This window comes from Trematosphaeria pertusa (assembly GCF_010094035.1).
Source record: "Trematosphaeria pertusa strain CBS 122368 unplaced genomic scaffold BU26scaffold_7, whole genome shotgun sequence".
Taxonomy (NCBI): Eukaryota; Fungi; Ascomycota; class Dothideomycetes; order Pleosporales; family Trematosphaeriaceae; genus Trematosphaeria; species Trematosphaeria pertusa.
In genome coordinates, this window is record NW_022987218.1 from 1518997 (window position 1) to 1540241 (window position 21245).

Here is a 21245-nt window from a genome sequence, read left to right on the forward strand (position 1 = left end):
TCGGGCACGTACGACGACCTGGGCAACCTTTGAACTGGACACTCGAACCATAGGCAAAACCAAAGCACAAGGTGACAACTCGCCCATCGCAAAGGCCACAACGAAGCACTCAACGGGCAGCAAAGCAGCTTGGGATAGATGTCTTGGAGATGTAACGAAAGTACCCTTATATACCCCTGCTTTGTTTACTTTAGTCACCTCGTACCTACACCTCCATTACTCTCCTGAAAAGGCTCAAAGCCGCCAACCATTCGGCCCCATAAAAACGTTCAAGACCTGATCCGCATCGCTCGCAAGCTGATTCAACAATGCCCTCATATTCAAAAACCAGTCGGGCCTCGTTCCCGCCTGGATCTCCTTCCATACCCGATTCCCCGAGTCCATATTTTGGTTGCGCCAATACGTCGCAACTTGTATTAATTTCTCTCCATTCACGAGTCGGCCACCCGTAGGCCCGTGGACCTTGATGTGCCAAATATGATGCGGATCATCGGGTCCTTCGTCATTGGGGTGGCGTATCGTCATCACTATGGCTTTGACGCTCCAGGTCTCGCCGGACATGTCGCGGCGCGTGATGATGTGGATGTGAGTGCCAGCCCGGCCGAAGAATTGGAGAATTGGGTTTTCACGATTGCCGATTTGTGGGAATATGAAGACAGGGCGATCTGCCTCCTTCCCCCGATGGGTTTTCCAACCTTGGAGAGATTAATAATGTGCTCATTGATGATGCGTGGGGAACTTACAGAGGCCGAGCTCCGAAGCCTTTTGAAAAGCGCGGACAAAGTCAGCCTCGGTGAGGCCTTCGCGGCCTTGGAGCCTGTTGGATATTTTAGTACGCGAAGAATAGGCTTGCAGAGATGACGGAGGTAATGTTACTTTTCTGGTAACCCATTTGGGACTTCCGATTCGGGCACTTCCTCGGACTCGTCGATGAGATCGCCAAGGTCGGAAAAAGCATCTGCAGGCCAGAACTCTTGACCGTATTCGTCAAACTGTGGCCAAGGGCCATCAGGGTTGATCGGGTGTGGAGCCTTGAAGTTGTCGTCGCTTTCGTCGCCGTCATGATCCTGAGCAGCGACACCGTCGATGGTGAAGCGGAGCACAGGAATCGGGCTCTTTTCAGAAGCAGCGCCCTGCAGAGCGGCGAGAAGTTTCTGGCTGAAAAGCTTCTCTCCATCTTCCAACTCCCGGCTGAGCATAAGTGTGACTTGCCCGATCACCTCGCTGTTTGAAATAGATGTTGGGTCCACTTGTGCGGTGACAATGATGCCATTCTTAGCCGTATACTTGTCGAACTCCGCATATAGAACGCCATCAATCCAGCCCTTCAAGGATTCAGTGTTCGTGGAAGCCGTGTTGATCTGGAGCCTCGCCCAGTACGCCTTGGAATACGGCTTATACTGCGGTTCAGCGGATGCGGACAGCAGAGTCGGATGCGTGAAGTTGTTCGCCCTTGACACCGCTAATGCGAAACTGGCCTGCGGAGACGAAGAATCTGAGATAGCGCGCAATCTCGGATTCTTATCCGCGTCGCGAGCTGCCGCAAGCTGACTGTACATCCTGTTCTGCTCGTCCTCTGTCGATGCACTGTACGCATTCTGCACTATATTCCGCAGTGTTGCGTCGGAGAGCTGGGTTGGGTCGACAGATGACTGGACGATACTGACGCAGAGGACTTGCTTTGCGACTTCGGTCAGCTGCGAGGATGTGTAACGATACGAGTAGAAGTGCATGTCTAATCTGGAGATACCGCCTAATTTACCACAAGTGATGGCGCTGCCATCCATGATCAGTAAAACTCCATGTAGAGTAGGAATAACTGGGGCAGCAGACGTACTAAGTATCTCGCGAGGATGAACTGCCCGAATAAGAGCCTAACAGGAGCTTGATACCGTTCGCAACAAGCTTTGACACGCCGCCCAGTACATCGCCGGTGATGAAGGAAGTGAAAGTATTCGAGATCATATCTTCGACTTTGCTTGGTTCACTGCTGATGTTGCATTGGATAATCTTGTCGCTCCCGAGAATCTTGTCGACGGGTACCATCTGCTTATCCGATGTACTCCTAACGGCTAGCTCAAACTCCCTCACCTGCATTTTTGCGAGCTCGATGAGAGAGTTCATGGCATCGTTAGCTAGCTTTTCTTTCTGAGCATTGTTCTCCAGCGCATCGATCGTGGATGATACGGATTGCCCCATCTTAGCGAAAGTTTTTTGAGAGTCAATAAAAGATTTCGAGGTTGAGAATTCCGTCTTTGGAGAATTTTCCTCTACTCGCTTTAAATACCCACTTCTACACAAGTCTCACGTGCTCAAATGAGCTGTTACTGTCGCCTTAATGGTATCTCACCACCTTGCTCCTTGTAGGTGTTACATTTTGCGCGTGAACTGGGCTTCTGCAGCGTGTCCAATCATTAGCCTTTTCCCTACACCACATTTTAATTACTTTAGTCTCAAACGCACCATCGAGCCACCATAACCAATGTCTGCAACGCTCGTGCTCATGGTCCCTAATATCTAAATCATACCACTGTACGCGTGACGAGTGAGTATGGATGGCTGGAGATGGCGGGTACGATGAGGGGGAATGGGACGGCGCATTGACGGGAATATGGATTGGAAGGTGCGAACTCGGCATGATGAGATTGGATGGAAATTAAACTGCGATGGAAAAGAGATACTGTTCAGGATTTCTCAGGGTGTTATTGTGTCCGCGAACTGGACGTGCTTCGGGCTCGAGGTGTCCTCATCGAATCAGGCGTCCGCCGCTGGCACTTGCATCTACTCATCTGCCAATATGTACTCCAGCTTCTTGAGCGTATTGATCCTCGCTGGGTACGTATCGAGCGAGAAGTTCTCCATTTCGGCGTACTGGACGCAGTACATGCCAGCTTCGAGGGCTGGCTGCACGTCGCGTTCGTAGCTCCCACCATAACGACCTGGTCATTGGGAACCTTGAGGTGCTTCAGCACCCTCTGGAACAAGCCGTTTGTCTTGGACACGCCGAGCTTGTTCGTGGTGGCCAGGTAATCGGCATAGGGTTCTGGCCCAAGTTTGGCAACCGTGAGTACTATGTGCGCTTCGCATCTTTGGCGTCCTTGGGGCGTCTCGAAGGCTGTTGCTCCGCTTGGGTGTTGCGGGCAGCGGAGTCGGGGCAGGGGTGCGCTCAGTCGGGCTGGGGATGTCACGCTCGGAGATGCGGTATGTGTAAGTGAAGCTCTGCCCCTGGGCTTAAATTTCGACCACATCCACGGCCTGTGGCCCCAATAGCTGTTCTGTCTCTCCTTCCGTATCTATTTCGGCGATTCCTCCTCATTCGAGGTAGGTATAGGCTCATATGGGGCGTACGCTGAGTGCAAAGTCCATGATCCAGCCGAGCCCGATGGCGAACGTTCGTAACACGGCAGTGCAAGTCGGATTGGAACCGAGAGTGGTGTCACGGATTCACAGTCACAATGTAAAGAATGGAATGTTAGGACGTCGTTTCCATTCTTGTCTGGCGCCAAATCCGACTGCCAAGTCCGTCTAGCACCATTGCTATAGACCTTGCGTCAGTCTACATACTGGAGCCATGCTCCGTGAGTAGAGTAGATTGATCATGATTGACCCACATTAGGGCTATAAAGGCCATACTCCTCCGTGAATGTGACCAGTGACAGCGCAGTCGGCTACTCTTTGGGCGGAGGAGGCCCTGGGGGACGAATTTGCCAGACGATGGGCGCGGCAATATAGCCCAACCACGCCCAGTCGGGAATCGTCTGTATAATATAAAGTTCGTTGACGTATGTGCCCAGCGTCAAGCAATTCATCCAGCACTGTTTGGCCACGCTTGCACATCTTGGGTTAGCAATCTGCTTCTGTAAAGAATGGCGACCGCAAAGGTAACTTACGTGTTGAGCGCGGGGATCAAGCTGTTGGGAATTCCCCCACGGGTCCACCAAGGATTGTCCCTATTCTCATTCCATCCCCACATGGGGCGTTTGATACCCTGTATGGCCCCGTGGGCTACAACGCAGTTCCACTTATGACGCTACAGTCAGCTTGACCAGAACGGTACTCGAGTGAATTTGGAAGAGATACTCACACATTCACGGCTGGGGATGAACTTGAAGAAGGATGGAGGAATTCGCTTCACTGGCGTCACTCCGCGTTCAGCCAGCTGGGCTTCGTCCTCGACGGAATGGGCGTCTGGGTGACGTGCAGCTACGAGAAAGCCGTCCCGAAGCTGGAAGTTGCCTGGGACCTTGGAGTCGGCGACAGAGGAAGCGATGGTAATGGAAGTGGGTGCAATGGTGGGAGCTGAAGAGACCAGCAAAGCCAGCATTGCCAGCAGGAGGGCGGCGAGATAGGGAAGCTTCATTGTGTTGACTGTCGAAAGCTTTACTGCTGGGCGGTTGAGGGAAGAGGTGGTGGGAAGGTGAGCACTAAGAGCGTGGGAACTTATATACCTAGGTATGTTGACGCCGACGTGTCACGTGTTGCCTTCTTTCCCTAGCAACCCCTCCTTCTCAGCGCCGGCGAAAGAAGTGAAAAGTAGCTGCCTTATCTCCGCACTGGCCAAGAGCTAGCTCGTCATCGCTATAAATCTTACCACCAATCTGCCTGTTCCTCTCGCTCCCACCTCCACTCATCTTCTACAACTTCTACGTACTCCCAAATCCCTTCTTGGACGTATAAACGACTACAACCAACCACAAACCATGCGCTTCCTGCTGGTCTTCACCCTTCTCCTCGCAGCTGTCTGCTTCGCCAAAGAGGGTGATACCCACTGCCACGGCCGCAGTATGTCTCTTTTCATGTGTGCTAAGGTCGAAATTGGTGAGACTGTCTGACACGAGTAGATTCCCCCGAGGGCAAAACCTGCAACTTCGTGGACATCTACACCGAGATGGACCACTACTGTCGTCAGTGTAAGCATTGTCCCGATCCAAATTCAAAACAGACATAGCTCTAATTGTGCCGCCCGCTTTAGACTACGAGCCGCGCCTCGTCCCCGTCCATGAGCTCAAGGTTCCGTACAACCACGCTAAGTTTTTGGGCGGCGATGCCTACTATTGCCCTTGGTTCGGAAAATGTGCGAAGCGCCCGGCCATCTTCATGGGTACGTTGAGCGGCCCCTTCGAACAAGAAGCTGCGGCAGCTGACGCAATACAGGCTACGTCCGCTACGATCTAAACTGGGGCAATGGCGCTAAGCCGACCGACAATTGGAATGCCCTCTCCTATCAGCGCTGCATGGAGTACATGGGCAAGATCGTCAACGCCTGCGGAGGAGAGGGAGGCTCGTATGAGACAGGCTACGGCGAGGTAAGCTCTCCAGCCCGCTAGTCTCTCGTGCGAATTGGCTAACGTTGCATGTGAAGGTACACGGCTTCTGCATCCAAGCTTAGGTCTTCTAACTGCTCCTCGAGAAGCGTCTCGCTCGCACACAACACCCCTTTGAGATTATGGCGGAGGATTTATTAAATCTTTCTGCCCGAAGAGTGGTGGCGACTATGTAGTTGAAATCCGTGCCTCAGCGCTGTCTCCAGCAACTAAATCCAATGCCATCAAGAGATCTATCTTATCATCGCCCTTTGACCAAACGGTAAAGTCAATGCGCTCTTAAAAGAGCCGGTATAGAACACTGTTGAGGGTCTCGCGACAGTCATGTAAATTCCCTTTAAATTTTTCTAGCCCTGTAGGCTTCGTCGAAAGCTATATAACTGTGTAGCTAAGAAGTCCTGTAGAACTGCATTCGTGTCTAATGTACATTATTGCAGTTGGAATGCGCTTTCTTTCTTCTGCCTGCCTTAACGAGTCTACTTTCGAGTCGCCAGAAATTCACCTTGTTGCGTTTCCAGTCAGTCTCTGCTCGTAATTTCCGAAAGTCTTTAACTATTATAAGATAAGTGAACACTTCAACTCAGCACAATTCAAGTGAAAGTCATGAATTTACAGTGGGGATGAAGATTGTAGCCAATCTACTACCTCACTCTATGGCGTTTATTCAGCCACTCTTATGCCTGAAATCTGCTACTTGAGTGTTCATGACAATGGCTGGCGAAAGGTGGTAGAAGAGACTGGCGGAGCAGATGGAGCAGCCCTCAGTTGGTACACATCATAAACATTGTGCCCCATTCCGTGTTCTGATAGCCGCCGTAACCACCGCACTTGCCCCAGATATTCTGGATGTAGGCCATGCACCGATTCTGATCAATGTAGTTCCAGCCATCCGGTTCGCCCCCGCGCCCGGCATCCCTGTCCATGCGGATGTTGCCTAGCATTGCGTGAGTAGTAAATATCTTGAGTTTCGCAACCAATAACTTACCGAGAAAGTCGCACTTCTTGCCGGCGTTGTCTACAGGGTCCGTTCCGCAGTTAAAGGCAATGAGCTTGGTAGGAAACGACTGTCCGGTCGGCACGGTCATCTTGTTGAAGAACTGGCTGCACCAGGTTTGGGCAGCGATCCAGTACATATCCTTGGCGAATGGGTACTTGCACTTGCCGCCGAGAGCGTCTTTCCCGTCTGGAGTTGGTAATGTCAGCAATGAATCTGAGTTTAGGTGTGGAACTCATCATACCCGTGTTGTGACACACGATTTTCGGCCCACCCTCGGCCACGGCCTCAACTGCTTCCAACTCTTCCCGGCCATACGACTGAAGGAAGGCTAGAAAGGTGTTGTTAGCGAAAGGATCGACGTTATATATAGCCGGATATCGTACCGAGTCCCTCCGCGAGACCTTTGTCCACGTAGTCGTCGGCGCGCTGGATTGTGACGTTGTTGGGGGCAGGAGCTGCGGCTGCGAGCACCGCCGAGGCTGCAGCAAGCAGTAGACCTACTAAGGTGAAGCGCATGGCGGGGTCCGCGAAGTGTGTGTAGAAGGTAGAAGTCGAAGTTGTTGCTATTGTTGGAGTGAGGAGGAGAGGAAGCGAAGTGAGAATCCCAGGAGATTCTATACGTACGGAAGGAGGCACGAACCGCGTTGCCAAGAAGGGGTGGTGAAACGAGGCGACTTCTCCGCACGCAAGTCAGCCTGTCCCAGGCAAAGAGTGACTTGTATATTTTGAAATTCAGCTTCGGTTCGGCGCGCATATGGTCGGGATTTAGAACAAGCATACATCTTAGATGGGGAGTAAAAGTTTCTTAGAATTTGAAGTCGCTCGTTCAACGGCAGGGTACCACCCATCATGTCGTACCGGATTGAGTGAAGCGAAAGAAGCTAACCAAAAAGTATCAGTATTCTTCCAACAAACTGAACATCATAGTTAGCTCAGCGAAGGTCCATACGAGCGCAAATATAGTACCTTTTGCGTGAAATGCCTCGGTAACCACAAGCGCATGTAACTTGGTCCAGCACCTAGGTACTAAACGATATACCGGCTCTTTGAAAGGTAAATTGACTTTACTGTTAGGTACTAAAGGAGCTGTGCCAAAACCTCGCTACTGCGGTGCAATCTCTAATGCTTTTCTGGAGCGACTGCGTTGGAGAAAGCACCTCATCCAGGTTTGCGACCCTAGCGGCACAACCGCACCCACTCACCACACCGACCAAGCCAGAACACCCAGAACACCCAGAACTAGCGTCCGCCGCAAGCACGTCCTATCCTGCCTGCTACGCCACAGCTCCTCAAGGAACCCACCAAGAGCGCGCCCCCGCAGCCCTGGCGCAAAAAGTCGATGCCCCGGTGCCCACGAACCCCGTCAATCTCGCCCAGAGGGTATTGTACGAGTTTCTCGTATACTAGAACGTAGAGCTTCCCGGTAGGATCCCGGTCTTGCATGCGGAAGTTGTTCTCGAAGCAGTCACATAGGGACTGAATGCTCGTCCATCCGATGCTCTTCTAGCTATCGTATACGCGGATTGGGTCGCGGATTAGGAACACCGGCTTGACAGTTTCGTAGTCGCTGCGCACTGGAAACAATTTGTAAGTATATTTCACCTTTTGTGAGCAATTAAGCAGCACCTCCTCGTTGATGAGGAATAACTTACTATCGGTGGCTGCGTTTTGGTAAGCTTCCAATTACCCGCTTCCGCAAAGATGCGCACGAGCAGCGTAGACCCGCTACGCGGGCATGCTACCAAGAAGCGGACCTGAGGATGCGTCGTGGATTCGGGCATAGATGCATGCATAGTGTATACGGTGACCAAGTTGAGAAGTTGTAGATCTAGAGATAGTTGGTAGAGTTATCTATAGGTCTTCCGGAACGCTTCAGCGAAGTATATATGAGCTGTCTTCAGGTCATCGTCTTTGAAGGAGACCCTTTTTAATCTTGTGCGGTTTGTGCAGATACCCCGCACAATGCCTGCCACATGATATACCTCCAAATCCCCCCAAGCCTCTGGCGCAGATGCACAATGCGCTGATGATTTTGCCGGAGGGAGTCACCAACGCTGGATAGATGCGACTGTATGTTGAAAGGCGCGCACTCTCAGGCCTGTTCCGGGGAGATATTTCCAAGGCGAAGAGTTCGCTTTATCTCCTTTGGGCATCGTCGAAAGCGAATAAATAGATATGTGTTGCTGAAATGATACGTACCTGTGGTGGGTAAGAGAAGAATCCGTACCTGAAAGTGAAGTATTAGTCAGCGAAAAGGTTTCCGGGCTGAACGATGGTTGCGGGATTCTTAGAGCTTGGTTCGGCAGGGCCAATGGCCCGTGACTGACGATGGCATCGAGTGCCCGGAATCGTCTTTATAAGCTGAGGCTCCATCCGTGGTAGTCGGGCGACATGAATTCGTCCTTCGTCTCCAGGCGCGGTCATGGTTCTGTTGCCTAAGACTTCTCAGATTCGGAAAGTCTCTCAGGGGTCGCGTGCAGCATGTCTTGCTTGCTGCATGTCAAGCCCGTGAGGTGGAGGGTTATGCATGGCGGTGTCGACGGGAAGTGGCTGTGTGGAGGGAAAACGTGGGTGGCTGCTGACTAAGCTCTCATCGTGTCCCACTTCTGCGCATTCAACTAACTTTCTCCTCTACACGAGTAGGATGATACAGGTAGGAAGCCCAATGGCGCGAGGCTGGGACAGGCCGTGTTCAAAATATCCCACCGCTGACGGCTCAGACAAGCTCCTGCTAACCGCAAAAGCAAACTCTTCATTAAGGAACGCATGCCGCTCGTGTGCACCTCGACCCGCGTGGCATTGGCTCGCTACACTGACAATTCCAGCTACCCCGGTTAAGGACTCTGTGGAAATGATCCTTGTGGCTTGAACTTGGCTCATTCTCGATAAGCGCGGCTTGGTATTGAACTCCGCCCCAGAAAAACAGCCCACGAGAGGGTAGGGCGACGAGAGCCTGAGGCAGTCTTTGTGCATTCAAAGAGGGCTCGTAGTGTTGGGAGGTATGCGATGGGGCTAAGAAAGTGAATGGTGGTTGTCGGCGGGGTCGTTGTTTATCTTTTGGGAGGCTCACGGCCCACCGCTCATTCTTCACTTCGCCGAGCTGAGATTCTGCAGCCCAGCCTGAGGCTGCAATTTCAGCTCAGCCGTGCAGTACAACAGCATACACCGAGCCCTCTACCTGGTCGTCCTTCCCTTACTTTCCCATCAGATCTTTTCCAATTGCGCTCTCCCGGGTTATATGACAAGCTTTAACCCTCTCTCTTCTGGACGCTACCCTGCGAACGCTGAGCTTAGCGGATTCTTAAATTGACTCCGCTCTCACTTCGATGAAAGATGTCGACACCCGGGTCGCAACAGGATATCTCGCCAATGATCTCGCCGGAGATTCGAGTGTCTGAGCCTGTCTACTTTGAGCCCTCGCCCTACGAATCCAGAAATGGTTCGCCTCGAGCAAGGTCAGAGAAGCGACCCAAGTTCAGAGAGGCCACAGATGGAGGCCTCGGAATTCAGATGCAGCCCATGTTCTCGCCAGACAACGTCTATCGGCACAAGCCTGGGCTTTACTCCCCTCTCTCTCCTTCTACACCGCGACCGCCGTATGCCAGGACTCCAGATACTGCGAATTCCTTTGGCTCCTCGTTTTCCCGCTCAAGAACCGATCCGATGACGGAACGGCTCATAGCGCATCGATCCACACAGGCTGCGCAATGGAAGATACATTGGCGCATTCCTGTCATGATGGTCACGGCCTTCCTAGTGGGGATCTGTCTGGCCCTTGGACAACACATCCTCTATACCAGACTCCACCATCGGAATGAGGATGACGAGGATAAGAAAGTTCGCATGGTGCTTTACGGCCGAGCTCTCGCCTACTTCTCGAAAGTCGCGTTCGGCGGATGTGTTATTCTATGCTATCGCCAGCGGATCTGGAGGACATTCAGAGAGCGCCCGCTTTCCGTGTGGTCGATCGACCAATTGTTTCTCGCCACGGAAGACCCATCCCTCTTCGTCAATTGGGAGACGCTCAGCAAGGCGCCATTGGCTGTTGCGATGGCATTGATCATTTGGCTCATCCCGCTCGCAACTATTATTTTCTCCCCCGGCGCACTTTCCTTCGGATGGTATTTCGAGATTAGCAGCTCCAACATCTCGGTCCCTAGCCTAAACTTCTCGGCGGAGTCTTACAAGGACTGGCGCAAACCGGTGATCATGGCCGATGGAACCAAAAAGAAGTCCTTAATGTTCTACAACACTACCGACGCCCAGGCTGCGTCAGAGGGATGGTTCGACTACTATGATAAGCCCTCGTCGGATCTCACGCGAATCTCCCTCATGACTGCTTATAGTGGCACGACTAGTTCGTTGAACAGACCGGATGCGAGATTTGAGTCCTGTGGTGGCAACTACAACTGTACCTTTTCAACTACTTTTATCGGTCCTGGCTATAAATGCGAGGAGATGGCTAGCGGCATTGGCGACAGCGGAAGGCTTGTCGAATTCGGGGCACCATTCAACACGAGCATGCTCGTCCCAGAAGGGCGAAACGTATATTATGCGGACATCGACATTGGAGAGTACGCACGACCACAGTCCGATAATCTATCGAGCCAGGGCGGGGTACCGCTGGGGCCTATTCCAGAAGAGCTCGGCGTCTTCAAAGTGGAACCCCTGCTTTGGATAGGCTACTCCATCAATTCTTCGGAGCGATTACCAGATAATTCGCCCTACGCGGTCAACTGGACGCACAGATACGATCCCCGCATTTTCCGTTGTGTTCACTACGAGACGAGGTATACTGTGAAGTGGAACTATACAGAGCCTTTCTTCGCCACTGAAGTATCCCACGATTTCGTCGCACCCGTCATCGACACGAACTTCACCCGCAACGCCGACGGTACGGTCAATTTCGACGATCCTGGACCAGCGGAAAACTTTATCAGTCCTCGCACCGACGTACTTTTGTACAAGAAGATATCGGCGTATCATGCCATGGGACAGTCGCTGAGGAACTTTTTGCGCGGAAAGCTCGAACTCGAAGCTCCCATTCCTGGTCCTTCTTATGCACGCGTATACTCCGACATCACCCAGACACGCTTGGTCAGTAATGTGAGTAGTACGCCGCTCGACAATCTCCCGGACCTTATCCAGGCTTTCTACGCAGATATGGTACTCTCACTCTTCTCGGCACCGCAAATGCTCGTCGTCTCAGAACAATGGGCAGAAGTAAACAGGACGCGATATCAGTCAACCTTCATCTACCATCCAGAGAAACTTTGGGGCTGTTATGCACCTGTCATTTTCCTTACGTTTATCATATTGCTCCTCGGGGCCTGGACAATCTGGCAAGACGGCACAACCTGGTCGGTTGGATTCTCGCGCATCATGGTTACTACTCGGAATTCGACATTGGATGATATCAGCCGCGGAGCCTGTCTAGGCAATGACCCTTTCCCGTTGGAGCTCATGCACACACGGCTGCAGTTCGGTGTGCTGAACGAGTTCAGCGAGATCGAGTATATGGCTATGGAGGGCCTGCAGGGCGTGGGTCACTGTGCTTTCGGTGTTCCCTCAGAGCTGTCACCTATTCGGAAAGGTGTGCCGTACGCCGGGCTCAAACGCAGGTCCGAAAGGAGAGCGGCATTCAAAGAGAAGGTGGATTAAAGGAGAAAGAGCTCGGTTCCTCGCGCCAAGCACCGATAAGCTTATTATCCGCTCCGCCCCAGCCACATGAATGCCACGTTCTTCTGGCCCCAGGCATCGCCTCCACTATGCATCCCATCGCCTAGCTAGCAGATACCGATAACGCCGTTGACCGGAATATCAATACTCGTCGTATACGAAGCGGCGTCGCTCAGCAGATACACGTAAGCGCCGCCAAGCTCTTCCACCTCAGCGAGCCTTGGAATTCCGCCATAGTACTTCAATTGCTGTTCCCAATCGGGCTGCTGTGGTACCCAGTATGTCATCGCCGTTTTGACAAGGCCAGGTGACACCGAGTTTACACGAATGTTGTACTGCGCCCATTCCATGGCGAGGGTGTGGACCATGTTGCGGACGCCGGCTTTGGAGGCGCCATATGGGGCCGAGGGGACGCGCTGGATGTGGAGTGAGCAGACAAAAGAAGAGAAAATTGGGGGCGGAGGCGCACTTTATTCGGACGATACGAGGCCATAGACGCAGTGAACACGACCGAGCCTTTGACGCCTAGCTGGATGAACGCCCTGGCCGCCACTCGCGCCGAGTAGAACGATCCGTATAGCTACTCCGCGTCAGCGCCTCGCCCCTATAACCAGTTTCGGGTCCACGGCTCACATTCACACCCCATAACTGGTCGATCTCCTCGGTGGTGAACTCCAAAGCGGGCTTGTGCTTTGTCCTCCCAGCGTTGCACACCATACCGTGGATGGCGCCCGCTTCGGATACGATCCTATCCACCGCAGCCTGAATGGACTCCTCTTTTGTAACGTCGGCCTGGAGTGCGAATAGCTTGTTCGGATATGTTGAGGCCACAGCAGCGAACTCGTCGCCGGTTTCGCCGATGTCGATGGAGTAGACGCAGGATGCGCCGTTGGCGAGACAGCAGTCTGCTATGCCGAGCCCGATGCCTGCAGGAAGATTAGAATGATTGGGATAAGCAATAGAGGGGAAGGGGAAGAGGCAGTAATGTATAATGATGGGGGGAAAACAAGTCGTGTACCTGATCCCTTCCCAAGTCCAGTGTACCTCTATTAGCTCCCGTAATAGCAATCACCTTGCCTTCCAACTGCACCTTCTTCTGCGGCGTTGACCCGGAGCTTGAAGTCATGATAGGTATCGAATGCAATATGCCGGCACCACTTTCCCCTTTGATGTTTAGAGTGCGAGACTTTCAAAGTATCGCAAATATCATCAGAGCAACATGGGCCGGCTTCCTTTTCAACCCTTTCCATCCTCGCCTCCACAGCGTACTCTATTCGGGTAGCGCGTTCGCAAAACCCACAGGCTGTCTCGAGACGAGCCGCTGCGTGCCTCGATACGGGGCATACGCGTGCACCCGCCGATCTCGGTCGGAATCGTCCCGAGAAGGCGTATTTCACCAATCCGAAGATGGCGGGAGTACACCAAAAGTAACGTTGCTTTTGCCCTAAAAAATCCGATCTATATATAAGAAAACCTCGCATCCGACCCACACCATCCACCAGCTAATTAAACACCACCGTCTTCGCGCCATTCAAGAAAACCCTCCTCTCACTCCACCACTTCACCGCCGCAGCAAGCACCTGGCTCTCCACATTGCTCCCCTCCTCGACCAGCTCCTTCGGACTCATCGCGTGGTCTACCCGCGCGACCCGCTGCTCGATAATCGGGCCCTCGTCCAGATCCGCAGTCACGAAATGCGCCGTCGCGCCAATGATCTTGACGCCGCGCTCGTAGGCCTGGTGGTACGGCTTTGCGCCCTTGAAGGACGGCAGGAAGGAGTGGTGGATGTTGATGATGCGGCCGGACATTTCGGTGCACAGGCGCGGGGACAGGACTTGCATGTAGCGGGCTAGGACGACGAGGTCGACGTCGTGCTGCTTGATCAGGTCGAGGATTTGGGTCTCCTGCTGCTCCTTGGTGTCCTTTGTGACGGGCAGGTGGTGGAAGGGGATGTTGTAGGAGGACGCGAGGGGTTCGAAATCGGGGTGGTTCGATACGATGACCGGGACCTCGATTTTCAGCTGGCCGCTCTTCACTCGGAAAAGTAGGTCGTTTAGGCAGTGGCCGATTTTGGAGACCATGATGAGCACTTTGGGCTTTTGCTGCACCGGCCGCACGTCGTACTCCATTTTCATCTCTGAGGCGAGCGTGGCGAGCGGTTCCCGGAGGGAGGAGAGATCGGATGCATGGCCGAAGTGCACGCGCATGAAAAAGGTTTTGGAGGCAGGGTCGGAGAACTGCTGCAGGTCGAGAATTGTGAGGTTCTGCGCAGCGAGGAGGCCGGTGACGGCGTAGACGATGCCGGATTTGTCGGGGCAGGAGAGCGTTAGGAAGTGGTCGTCGCCGGGTTTGGAGGCCATTTTGATGTTCAAATATTCCTGCTCGCTAGGAGATGGGGGCTGGTGTAGTTGCTTTTGCGCGTGCCTGATGTGGCTCACGTGGAGGTTGCGATGGAAAATTCGGGATGTGGTGATGCTTTGCCGGTTCCGGACAGGGTCTCTGTGGGTGTTCGGGCCGGCGAGGCGTATTGTTGCGGATTGCTGTGTTGCGAAGCTGCTGAGAGACTTATGGAGGTATTTGCATTCTCTGAAGACTGGTCGAGATGCTAACATTCTTGTGTGACTTCGCGATGTAGAGGGAGATGAGGAGAGATGAGTGGCCGTTTGGACTTTGCCGATATCGGCTGACCAATCATATGCCGGCAATTGACGACACGTAAACCACGCTTCTTTTACCGGGACGACGGGTGATTGTCTCGTCTGCGTGGAAGTAGGTGATTTCCATGTTTCCGCTCGGCTACCTTTTCAAGTGTTTTGCCCTTGTGAGGATGTTCGCTCTTTCATCGCCAAATATGGACTAGCCTCAAAGTCCAGGTCTAAGCCTCAGCGCCTGTCATGCTCTCTGCATTACTGCCCGCCATGTCCTCCTCGCACCACCTGTCATGTCCTCAAGGGAAAGATACTTTCGCAAGAACACATGTCCAGCTTGCAATCTGCTACCGCTGGAGACCCTCTCCAAGTGTGAGACGACGGCTCCCGTCACGATCCTCTTAGACCATCTCGATATAGAGGCCATTGATAGCTTTGCTTCAAAATGCGACCTCTGTCGCCTCCTCGGCGACCTCCATCGTCACTGGAAGTCCCCTCAATGGCGCTATCCCATGGAGTATGCAGGGTTTTCCTATTGGGAGCTCTGTGGGAGGAATGAGTGGCGAATCCGGTATACCGAGCGGACTTACCTGGGCATCCACGTCGACTTCGGTAAGCCAAAGATCTAACTACCAGCGGAATGAATACTGAACCTTATGGAGACAGCGTACTCGCGAAACGAGTCGACAAAAGACATATCCACGTGGACCCACTTTCGGACCGTTCCGTGCGATTGATCAGACACTGGATGACCAAGTGCGAAAGCAAGCACAAAGAGTGCTTTGATCATCCCGTGGGCTTACCAACCCGCGTCATAGATGTGACGGGCTTTACGCTCAAGCTCCTTGATCCTAGCCCGAAAAGCCCTCACCAGTATGTCACTCTCAGTCATTGCTGGGGCTCTTGTCGAAGCTTCCTTACTACACGCGATAACGTCGAGGAGCGTAAGCGGGGTTTCAGTATTGAGGAACTACCTGCGACCTTCAGAGATGCTGTCGCTGTTACGCGCTATTTGGGATTTCCATACCTCTGGATTGACAGCATTTGCATTTTGCAAGGAGACCACGATGACTGGGAAATTGAAGGTGGTAAGATGGCGGATGTATACGCTAACTCTACTCTCACCATCGCGGCTGCGAATGCAAGCGACGATGCGGAAGGCTTTCTTAAGCCCCGGGATGAAGGACTAGTTTTGACGGTTGACATCTGCCTTCCTTCCGAGGACGGCGATCGCCTACATGACAGAGCAACGCGCATCTATACCAGCCTTCCACCCACGCCGAAGCTGGTGTACGATCCACTTGACGGTCGTGCTTGGTGCCTCCAAGAACGCTGTCTTGCGCCACGGATCTTGTTCTTCGCTTCCGATTCCCTTCGCTGGGAGTGCCTTGGCAACAGTTGGTTTGAAGCAGGTCGAGGCCTTCCGAAGAAAAAACTCATGCTTCCAGATATCATGCCTGAACGCTTAGCCAGCGGTGATTTGTCCTATGTGCCTTGGTACAAGGCTGTGGAACTGTACACAACCCGAGCGATAACATACGCCGTTGACAAACTGCCCGCTCTCTCCGCATTGGCATCAAGAGTGGCTGAGCAATATGACGATCAGTACCTTGCTGGACTATGGAAGACGGATCTGATACTGGGCCTGCTGTGGTACCGTGTAGTTCGGCGTAAGTTCCGGGACCTCGAACCAACGGCACCCTTCCAAGCAGCTAGGAATGGTCTCCAAGACTACCTCGCGCCTAGTTGGTCTTGGGCATCATATCCTGGCGCCGTTCAATTCCAGGCCATCGTCATCTCCAGCGAAGCTCTTCATCCTTTACCCAGCTTAGCAATACTCGAGGCATCGGTATCTGTGCCGGGGAAGAATAAATACGGGCAGGTAGAGTCGGGTGTCCTTGTACTTCGCACTCCGCTTCTGCCGCTTGAACCCGCTATCGGGGGCGATACGCTTTCACATGGTGCCTGGGACCATAACGATTTCTACTGTAAAGAGCTCGAAGATTTCGACATCGAAGTTGGGTCTACTTTCGACTATCCGGAGAAAAAGGGAGACGGACGTGTGTTCGGTGTGCCCCTGACATTCTGTGAGGAGAGAGATAATTCGCGCAAGGAAGAAGGACCCAATGATGAGGGCTATGATGAAGGGAGGAAGTGGGTGAGAGTGTATGGGCTTCTGATCGGGGAGAGAAGAGAGGTGGGTCAGAATGCGTATGAGAGAGCTGGGTGCTTTAAGCTCGGGCCAATACCGCTCTGCAACCTCCTGGACGTGCTGGACGACTTGGAAAGGCTGGACGTCAAGATCATTTGATTTCTGTTCCGGCGTTTTGATACTGTAACTGACGTCCGGGGCTCACCCGATCTGCCATCGACAGTGCGTCTCCCATCGACAGTACGTCTCACGTCGGCTCTGTATCAGTGAACCTGGCTGACTCCAATGAGTAAATGCGAGGCCAGCCGATCTTATTTTCTAGCAGCCTAGACACCTTCAACAAAAAATTAGGTCCTTGGTCAAGAGCGTTTGCGCCGCTGCTTTCACCGCTCATGACCGCCGCCATGTCAACAAGTCAGCAAAATATCTTGACTGCCTTTGCGGCATTTCGCAGACAGCATGACGAGGCCTTGAGGAATAGATGAGATTCTTCTCGACGAGAAGACAACGTCGCCATAGTCTATCGGTATTCAGTGAACCATGCGTTTGCCACTTATAATTATTTGCTTTTACTTTCCCTCACCCGCTCCGATATCCCAGTGTTTCACGAGGATGTCCTTGGGCAGAACTCCTGCTTTGTTCTTGGTTCTGAAAATTTGAAGTGGTGCCCACCTGTGCTCGCACAGCAGTATCGCAGCTCCCCCTTCTGTCTCACGCACGATGCACTTTATTTTCGTAAGCAAGCTGACCAACTTGCGCAACTTGTCTTGATTAGCCGCTTCCCATTCCTTGAACCGCAGCCCAACGTGAGTGGAGCTGACTGAATGGACAACGCCGGTGTCATGCTTGCCAGTGAGGAGATATGGCGTACGTCCGAACCAGAGCTGTGGTAGAGATGTACTGATCTTTTCCGTTTTGCCCACTTTGATCTCGGCCAGCTTGGATGAGCTTACGTGAGTCCCCCGCCGGGTGACCATAGTTGCCCCTTTTCTTGTTGCATTTGGTGGCGGTCCGTTAACAGCCAGGTGCGCCATCAAGGTGGTGGCGTCCTCAACAGGTTGTGGGGAGGTATCGGCCAAACTCGGATCATCTGGGCCTTCGTAATACGCATCTACCTCGAACCGGACAACGCAGTTGAGGTGGCAAAGGCGATAGCGAATGACCCTATGATGGCTACTTGATGAATCCAATCCATCTTCGGGCTTGGTGAATGCATTTTCGAGGTTATGCCCGTACCCGGAGTTGCGAAAACCATGGATCATGTATCGAGCGTTCTTCTCTTTGCGGCTGATAAAGAGAGTGTCCTTCACCATATGCAAATCCATGCGGAATGGATCCTGCCGTTTCCCGGCGGCAAAATCGAGCAACTTGCGCAGACGGTTGCGATTGACGATGATGTCAATTTCATCTAGTCGTATATCTGGGTTCATGATGGACGGTGCTTGGAATGCTGGCTCGAATGGATATCTTGGGACACGAAAGGCGGACTGGTCTACGAATTGGTGACCAGAATCCAGAGTCAGAGTAACCGGCAAGGGTGGGGGTGCCCATTTTGGAGGTGCACCTGGCAATGACGTTAGCCAATATGAGGCATGCGCTGAACGGATAAGATATACCGAGAACAAGAGTTGTCCCATTCTTCTGCCAGTTGTAGCTACACAGCACCTCGAAGCCAGGTCCTGAGGACACCTCGGCTTCGGCCGGTTTTATAACTGAGGCTGGTATGGTATGCACCATTTCGCCGGTGCCTTTCATCATTCATGCCGTCTTCGATGCCGTTGTACCTCGCTGCATGTTGCGCGGGCTCCGCACCGAAAGGTAAGCTCAGCACGATTAATAGGGTGTGTTTGAGCCACTAACCGTGCCTTTAGGGCATTTCACTTATATTCCGAATGCCGGCGCTTTCATGGGAAGTTTCAAACTTGCCTCGGAGCGCGTGGAAGCCAGATTCTCGGAGAAGCTCGACTATGCAGACGCTAAACTCAAAGGCCTTATCAAAAGCCAGCCTGCGAATCCCGACTCTACTGTTAGTGTCACGGTTTATGTTACGGTTTAGGCTCTTTCCTGTTCTAGGTACTTCTTACCATGATAGATGGTCTCACCTGCACCAAGGTAGTGACACCATCTCTTTGAGACTAGCTCTGTTTACTACGAACATCTAGAAAAACGGTTCATAGCTTCTTTCAATACAACCTCAGTTCAATCCTCAATTTTTCTCCCTCTGCGTACGGATCACGATCTCGACAGAATGCTATTCCGCAAGGGAAGATATATTGGAGTCTATCCTGGTGGGAATATTCTCCTATCTCGCCTCCTCACAGCCTTGTTGTCTGCAGCCGTGAATGCGTGGGAGATGAAGATCCCGTGCCAGCCACCCCGATTGTCTCACGAGGATCGCTTCTTCCGCAATGAGCCTCGTATCCATTCGCGCTCTTTTGGTTTTTCTGTATTGCGCTTGTTGTAAAGAAACGATGCCCGCCTAGCTGTATCGGTTCTACATCGCACATGCTGCAGCGTTCATGACCACATTGCAGACAGGAACCCTGCAGATGAATAGAATGTGGGCCGTCGCCACAGACGGACTGTGACGATTTTTGTCAGGATAGCAAGTAGCAGAAGAGTCGGGTACGCACACAATACCAAACGCTGGATGCCATTCGGCGATTCCCAACAATATCTCGTAATGAAATGATTCTTCTATATGTCAGTCCTCAAGTGGTGCTGGGTAGCTGAAACCGAATATCTTACTCTTCTGATGTTCTATAGAGCCAGCAACCAGCCCTCATAGACTCCTAGCGTAAAGTATCGCTTATGGAACCCACGGCACTTTATAACTGACGGCTTGTTGAGATGTCCCATCAGGCGCGAGGCTGAATTCGAAGGCAGCGAACATTGTGGCGGGGTTGTTGCCACGTACAACAGCGGGGTTGGTGGAACTCTGGACGAAGACACTGCCTCAACTCCCTTCTCACCGGTACGAAGCATCATGAGACTCTGAAGCCCCATTTCTGTCGTATGGTTAATCGAATGATTGCCCATGGAGACTGTTGCTGCTGTCGCTGCTTGTGCGCAGTTACTGGGGCAAGCAATCAAGACCACCGAGACCATTGCAATTTTCTGCAACCGCATCAAAGACTCCCCAGCTGAGCTCTCTCGCCTCCGCAACGACGTTATATTCACCCAACAGACGATTGCAGAGTTCCGTCGGTCTTTTGGCAATGCTGACAACGCTCGCGCTTCGGAGGAGCTGGGGAGGCTGGTGCGCTCAAAGTTGAGAGACGTCAACGACACACTAGATGAAATGTGTCACAACTGTTCGCGATGGAGCAGCGGCAAGCCGACTCTGAAGACTAAGATCAAACTCGCGTTTCTTAGTTCTGAGATTGCGAAGATGCTTGAGCGACTTCGCAATATCAGAAACGATTTAATGTGGCTCGCGCTGCAAATGAACCTGTGCGACTCCGATTATAACACAAAATGGAACCCGGCTAATGCGCTTCCAGGCGGTTGTCATGGATCACGTACGAGACAAGCATCTCAGCCCCTTCCAAACATCAATGCGGTATTCCCAGGACATCTCGAAAAGTCTCCGTGTGGTCCCACGTCCCAAGGGCAGATGCATGGCTGCGAGCGCTTGGGTTTTACTGGACAGTCACGTTCACGAAGACCTCAGACGGTGCTAAGAAGACTCAGGTTCTCTTAGGGTTCAAAACGCCTCACTGCGTGCCATGGAAGTCACTGTCTGTTCTGTTACAATACAGTCACTTCCTCAATGGCACCGGCAACTTCACGCAGGAAATCCGCGTTCAGAACCAGTTACCCAAAGATTCGCCCTTCATGCTCGCGTGTGCTCGAGGGGATATGCCTTTCGTGAAGCAAAGCCTTGAGCAAGATGAAAGCCTGATACGTAGCAGAACAATCTGCACTGGAAAGACGCCGCTGTTGGTAAGTTCGACCCATCTTCAACGGTGATTTTTCACTGATGAAGTTAGCTGGCTATCTCATCAAACGATGTAGAAACTGTAAAGTGTCTTCTCGAATTCCGAGCTGATCCTAACATGGGCGACGATGAGAGCGTGTAAGTCTTTATTGAGTAAATATTGACATGCCCCAATTGACTGAAATTAGGCTTCCTGTCTTCGCTACTCTCGGTTTCCGCACTCAAACAACGCTGAGAAGGAAGAGTTTTGCGCAATACCCGCCCCAATCCTCGGTCTGGTTAGAGATTCTGAGTCTCTTGCTCCAATCTGGCGCATCTATCCACGAGTCGGCGCACGGCAGAACAGTGACAATGGCAAATTTCAATCATACCGAGAATCCTACCTGGAGTAGGCTGCGCTTTCTTCGGCTCCTCCGCGACCAACACTACGTGGATTTCGACCTGATTGATCAACACGGGTACTCGGCATTGCACCTTGCTATTACCGCTAGTAACGAGTCTGAGG

At 52.5% G+C, this 21245-nt stretch overlaps 11 protein-coding genes across 11 annotated transcripts; 4 read left to right on the top strand and 7 right to left on the bottom strand.

The window, feature by feature from the left end:
• Nucleotides 1-151: 151 nt before the first annotated feature.
• On the bottom strand, nucleotides 152-2237 carry BU26DRAFT_551006 (uncharacterized protein). Its single transcript, XM_033832079.1, has 4 exons — nucleotides 1838-2237; nucleotides 877-1776; nucleotides 744-817; nucleotides 152-695 (listed from the first exon to the last, which is right to left on the bottom strand). Exons 1-4 carry the CDS (start codon nucleotides 2197-2199, stop codon nucleotides 235-237), a joined length of 1797 nt encoding a protein of 598 aa, XP_033684207.1. The 5' UTR covers nucleotides 2200-2237; the 3' UTR covers nucleotides 152-234.
• Nucleotides 2238-2781: 544 nt separating this feature from the next.
• Nucleotides 2782-4360, bottom strand: BU26DRAFT_564865 (uncharacterized protein; the record flags this gene model as incomplete). Its single annotated transcript, XM_033833319.1, has 4 exons — nucleotides 2782-2904; nucleotides 2955-3126; nucleotides 3891-4021; nucleotides 4085-4360. The coding sequence occupies 4 exons, from the start codon at nucleotides 4358-4360 to the stop codon at nucleotides 2782-2784; spliced, it is 702 nt and encodes a 233-aa protein (XP_033684208.1).
• A 340-nt stretch (nucleotides 4361-4700) lies between these two features.
• BU26DRAFT_505273 (uncharacterized protein) lies at nucleotides 4701-5389 on the top strand (the record flags this gene model as incomplete). Its single annotated transcript, XM_033826837.1, has 5 exons — nucleotides 4701-4782; nucleotides 4842-4910; nucleotides 4973-5101; nucleotides 5155-5306; nucleotides 5363-5389. 5 exons carry the CDS (start codon nucleotides 4701-4703, stop codon nucleotides 5387-5389), a joined length of 459 nt encoding a protein of 152 aa, XP_033684209.1.
• Nucleotides 5390-6085: 696 nt separating this feature from the next.
• BU26DRAFT_505274 (uncharacterized protein) lies at nucleotides 6086-6837 on the bottom strand (the record flags this gene model as incomplete). Its single annotated transcript, XM_033826838.1, has 4 exons — nucleotides 6086-6258; nucleotides 6310-6507; nucleotides 6563-6649; nucleotides 6705-6837. 4 exons carry the CDS (start codon nucleotides 6835-6837, stop codon nucleotides 6086-6088), a joined length of 591 nt encoding a protein of 196 aa, XP_033684210.1.
• An 812-nt stretch (nucleotides 6838-7649) lies between these two features.
• Nucleotides 7650-8151, bottom strand: BU26DRAFT_519353 (uncharacterized protein). Its single transcript, XM_033829027.1, has 2 exons — nucleotides 7974-8151; nucleotides 7650-7895 (listed from the first exon to the last, which is right to left on the bottom strand). The coding sequence occupies exons 1-2, from the start codon at nucleotides 8112-8114 to the stop codon at nucleotides 7857-7859; spliced, it is 180 nt and encodes a 59-aa protein (XP_033684211.1). The 5' UTR covers nucleotides 8115-8151; the 3' UTR covers nucleotides 7650-7856.
• A 1908-nt stretch (nucleotides 8152-10059) lies between these two features.
• On the top strand, nucleotides 10060-11982 carry BU26DRAFT_426836 (uncharacterized protein; the record flags this gene model as incomplete). Its single annotated transcript, XM_033823700.1, has 1 exon — nucleotides 10060-11982. One exon carries the CDS (start codon nucleotides 10060-10062, stop codon nucleotides 11980-11982), a length of 1923 nt encoding a protein of 640 aa, XP_033684212.1.
• A 62-nt stretch (nucleotides 11983-12044) lies between these two features.
• Nucleotides 12045-13126, bottom strand: BU26DRAFT_594908 (NAD(P)-binding protein; the record flags this gene model as incomplete). The annotated part of the gene is made up of 4 exons (XM_033834918.1): nucleotides 12045-12416; nucleotides 12470-12580; nucleotides 12634-12926; nucleotides 13045-13126. 4 exons carry the CDS (start codon nucleotides 13124-13126, stop codon nucleotides 12108-12110), a joined length of 795 nt encoding a protein of 264 aa, XP_033684213.1. The 3' UTR covers nucleotides 12045-12107.
• A 376-nt stretch (nucleotides 13127-13502) lies between these two features.
• BU26DRAFT_531136 (Formyltetrahydrofolate deformylase) lies at nucleotides 13503-14360 on the bottom strand (the record flags this gene model as incomplete). Its single annotated transcript, XM_033831005.1, has 1 exon — nucleotides 13503-14360. One exon carries the CDS (start codon nucleotides 14358-14360, stop codon nucleotides 13503-13505), a length of 858 nt encoding a protein of 285 aa, XP_033684214.1.
• Nucleotides 14361-14919: 559 nt separating this feature from the next.
• On the top strand, nucleotides 14920-17105 carry BU26DRAFT_605092 (HET-domain-containing protein). Its single transcript, XM_033835564.1, has 3 exons — nucleotides 14920-15260; nucleotides 15311-17040; nucleotides 17091-17105. The coding sequence occupies exons 1-2, from the start codon at nucleotides 14942-14944 to the stop codon at nucleotides 16957-16959; spliced, it is 1968 nt and encodes a 655-aa protein (XP_033684215.1). The 5' UTR covers nucleotides 14920-14941; the 3' UTR covers nucleotides 16960-17040; nucleotides 17091-17105.
• A 264-nt stretch (nucleotides 17106-17369) lies between these two features.
• On the bottom strand, nucleotides 17370-18555 carry BU26DRAFT_531137 (uncharacterized protein; the record flags this gene model as incomplete). The annotated part of the gene is made up of 2 exons (XM_033831006.1): nucleotides 17370-18364; nucleotides 18417-18555. The coding sequence occupies 2 exons, from the start codon at nucleotides 18553-18555 to the stop codon at nucleotides 17370-17372; spliced, it is 1134 nt and encodes a 377-aa protein (XP_033684216.1).
• A 5-nt stretch (nucleotides 18556-18560) lies between these two features.
• BU26DRAFT_564873 (uncharacterized protein) lies at nucleotides 18561-18856 on the top strand (the record flags this gene model as incomplete). Its single annotated transcript, XM_033833320.1, has 2 exons — nucleotides 18561-18618; nucleotides 18672-18856. The coding sequence occupies 2 exons, from the start codon at nucleotides 18561-18563 to the stop codon at nucleotides 18854-18856; spliced, it is 243 nt and encodes an 80-aa protein (XP_033684217.1).
• Nucleotides 18857-21245: the final 2389 nt, after the last annotated feature.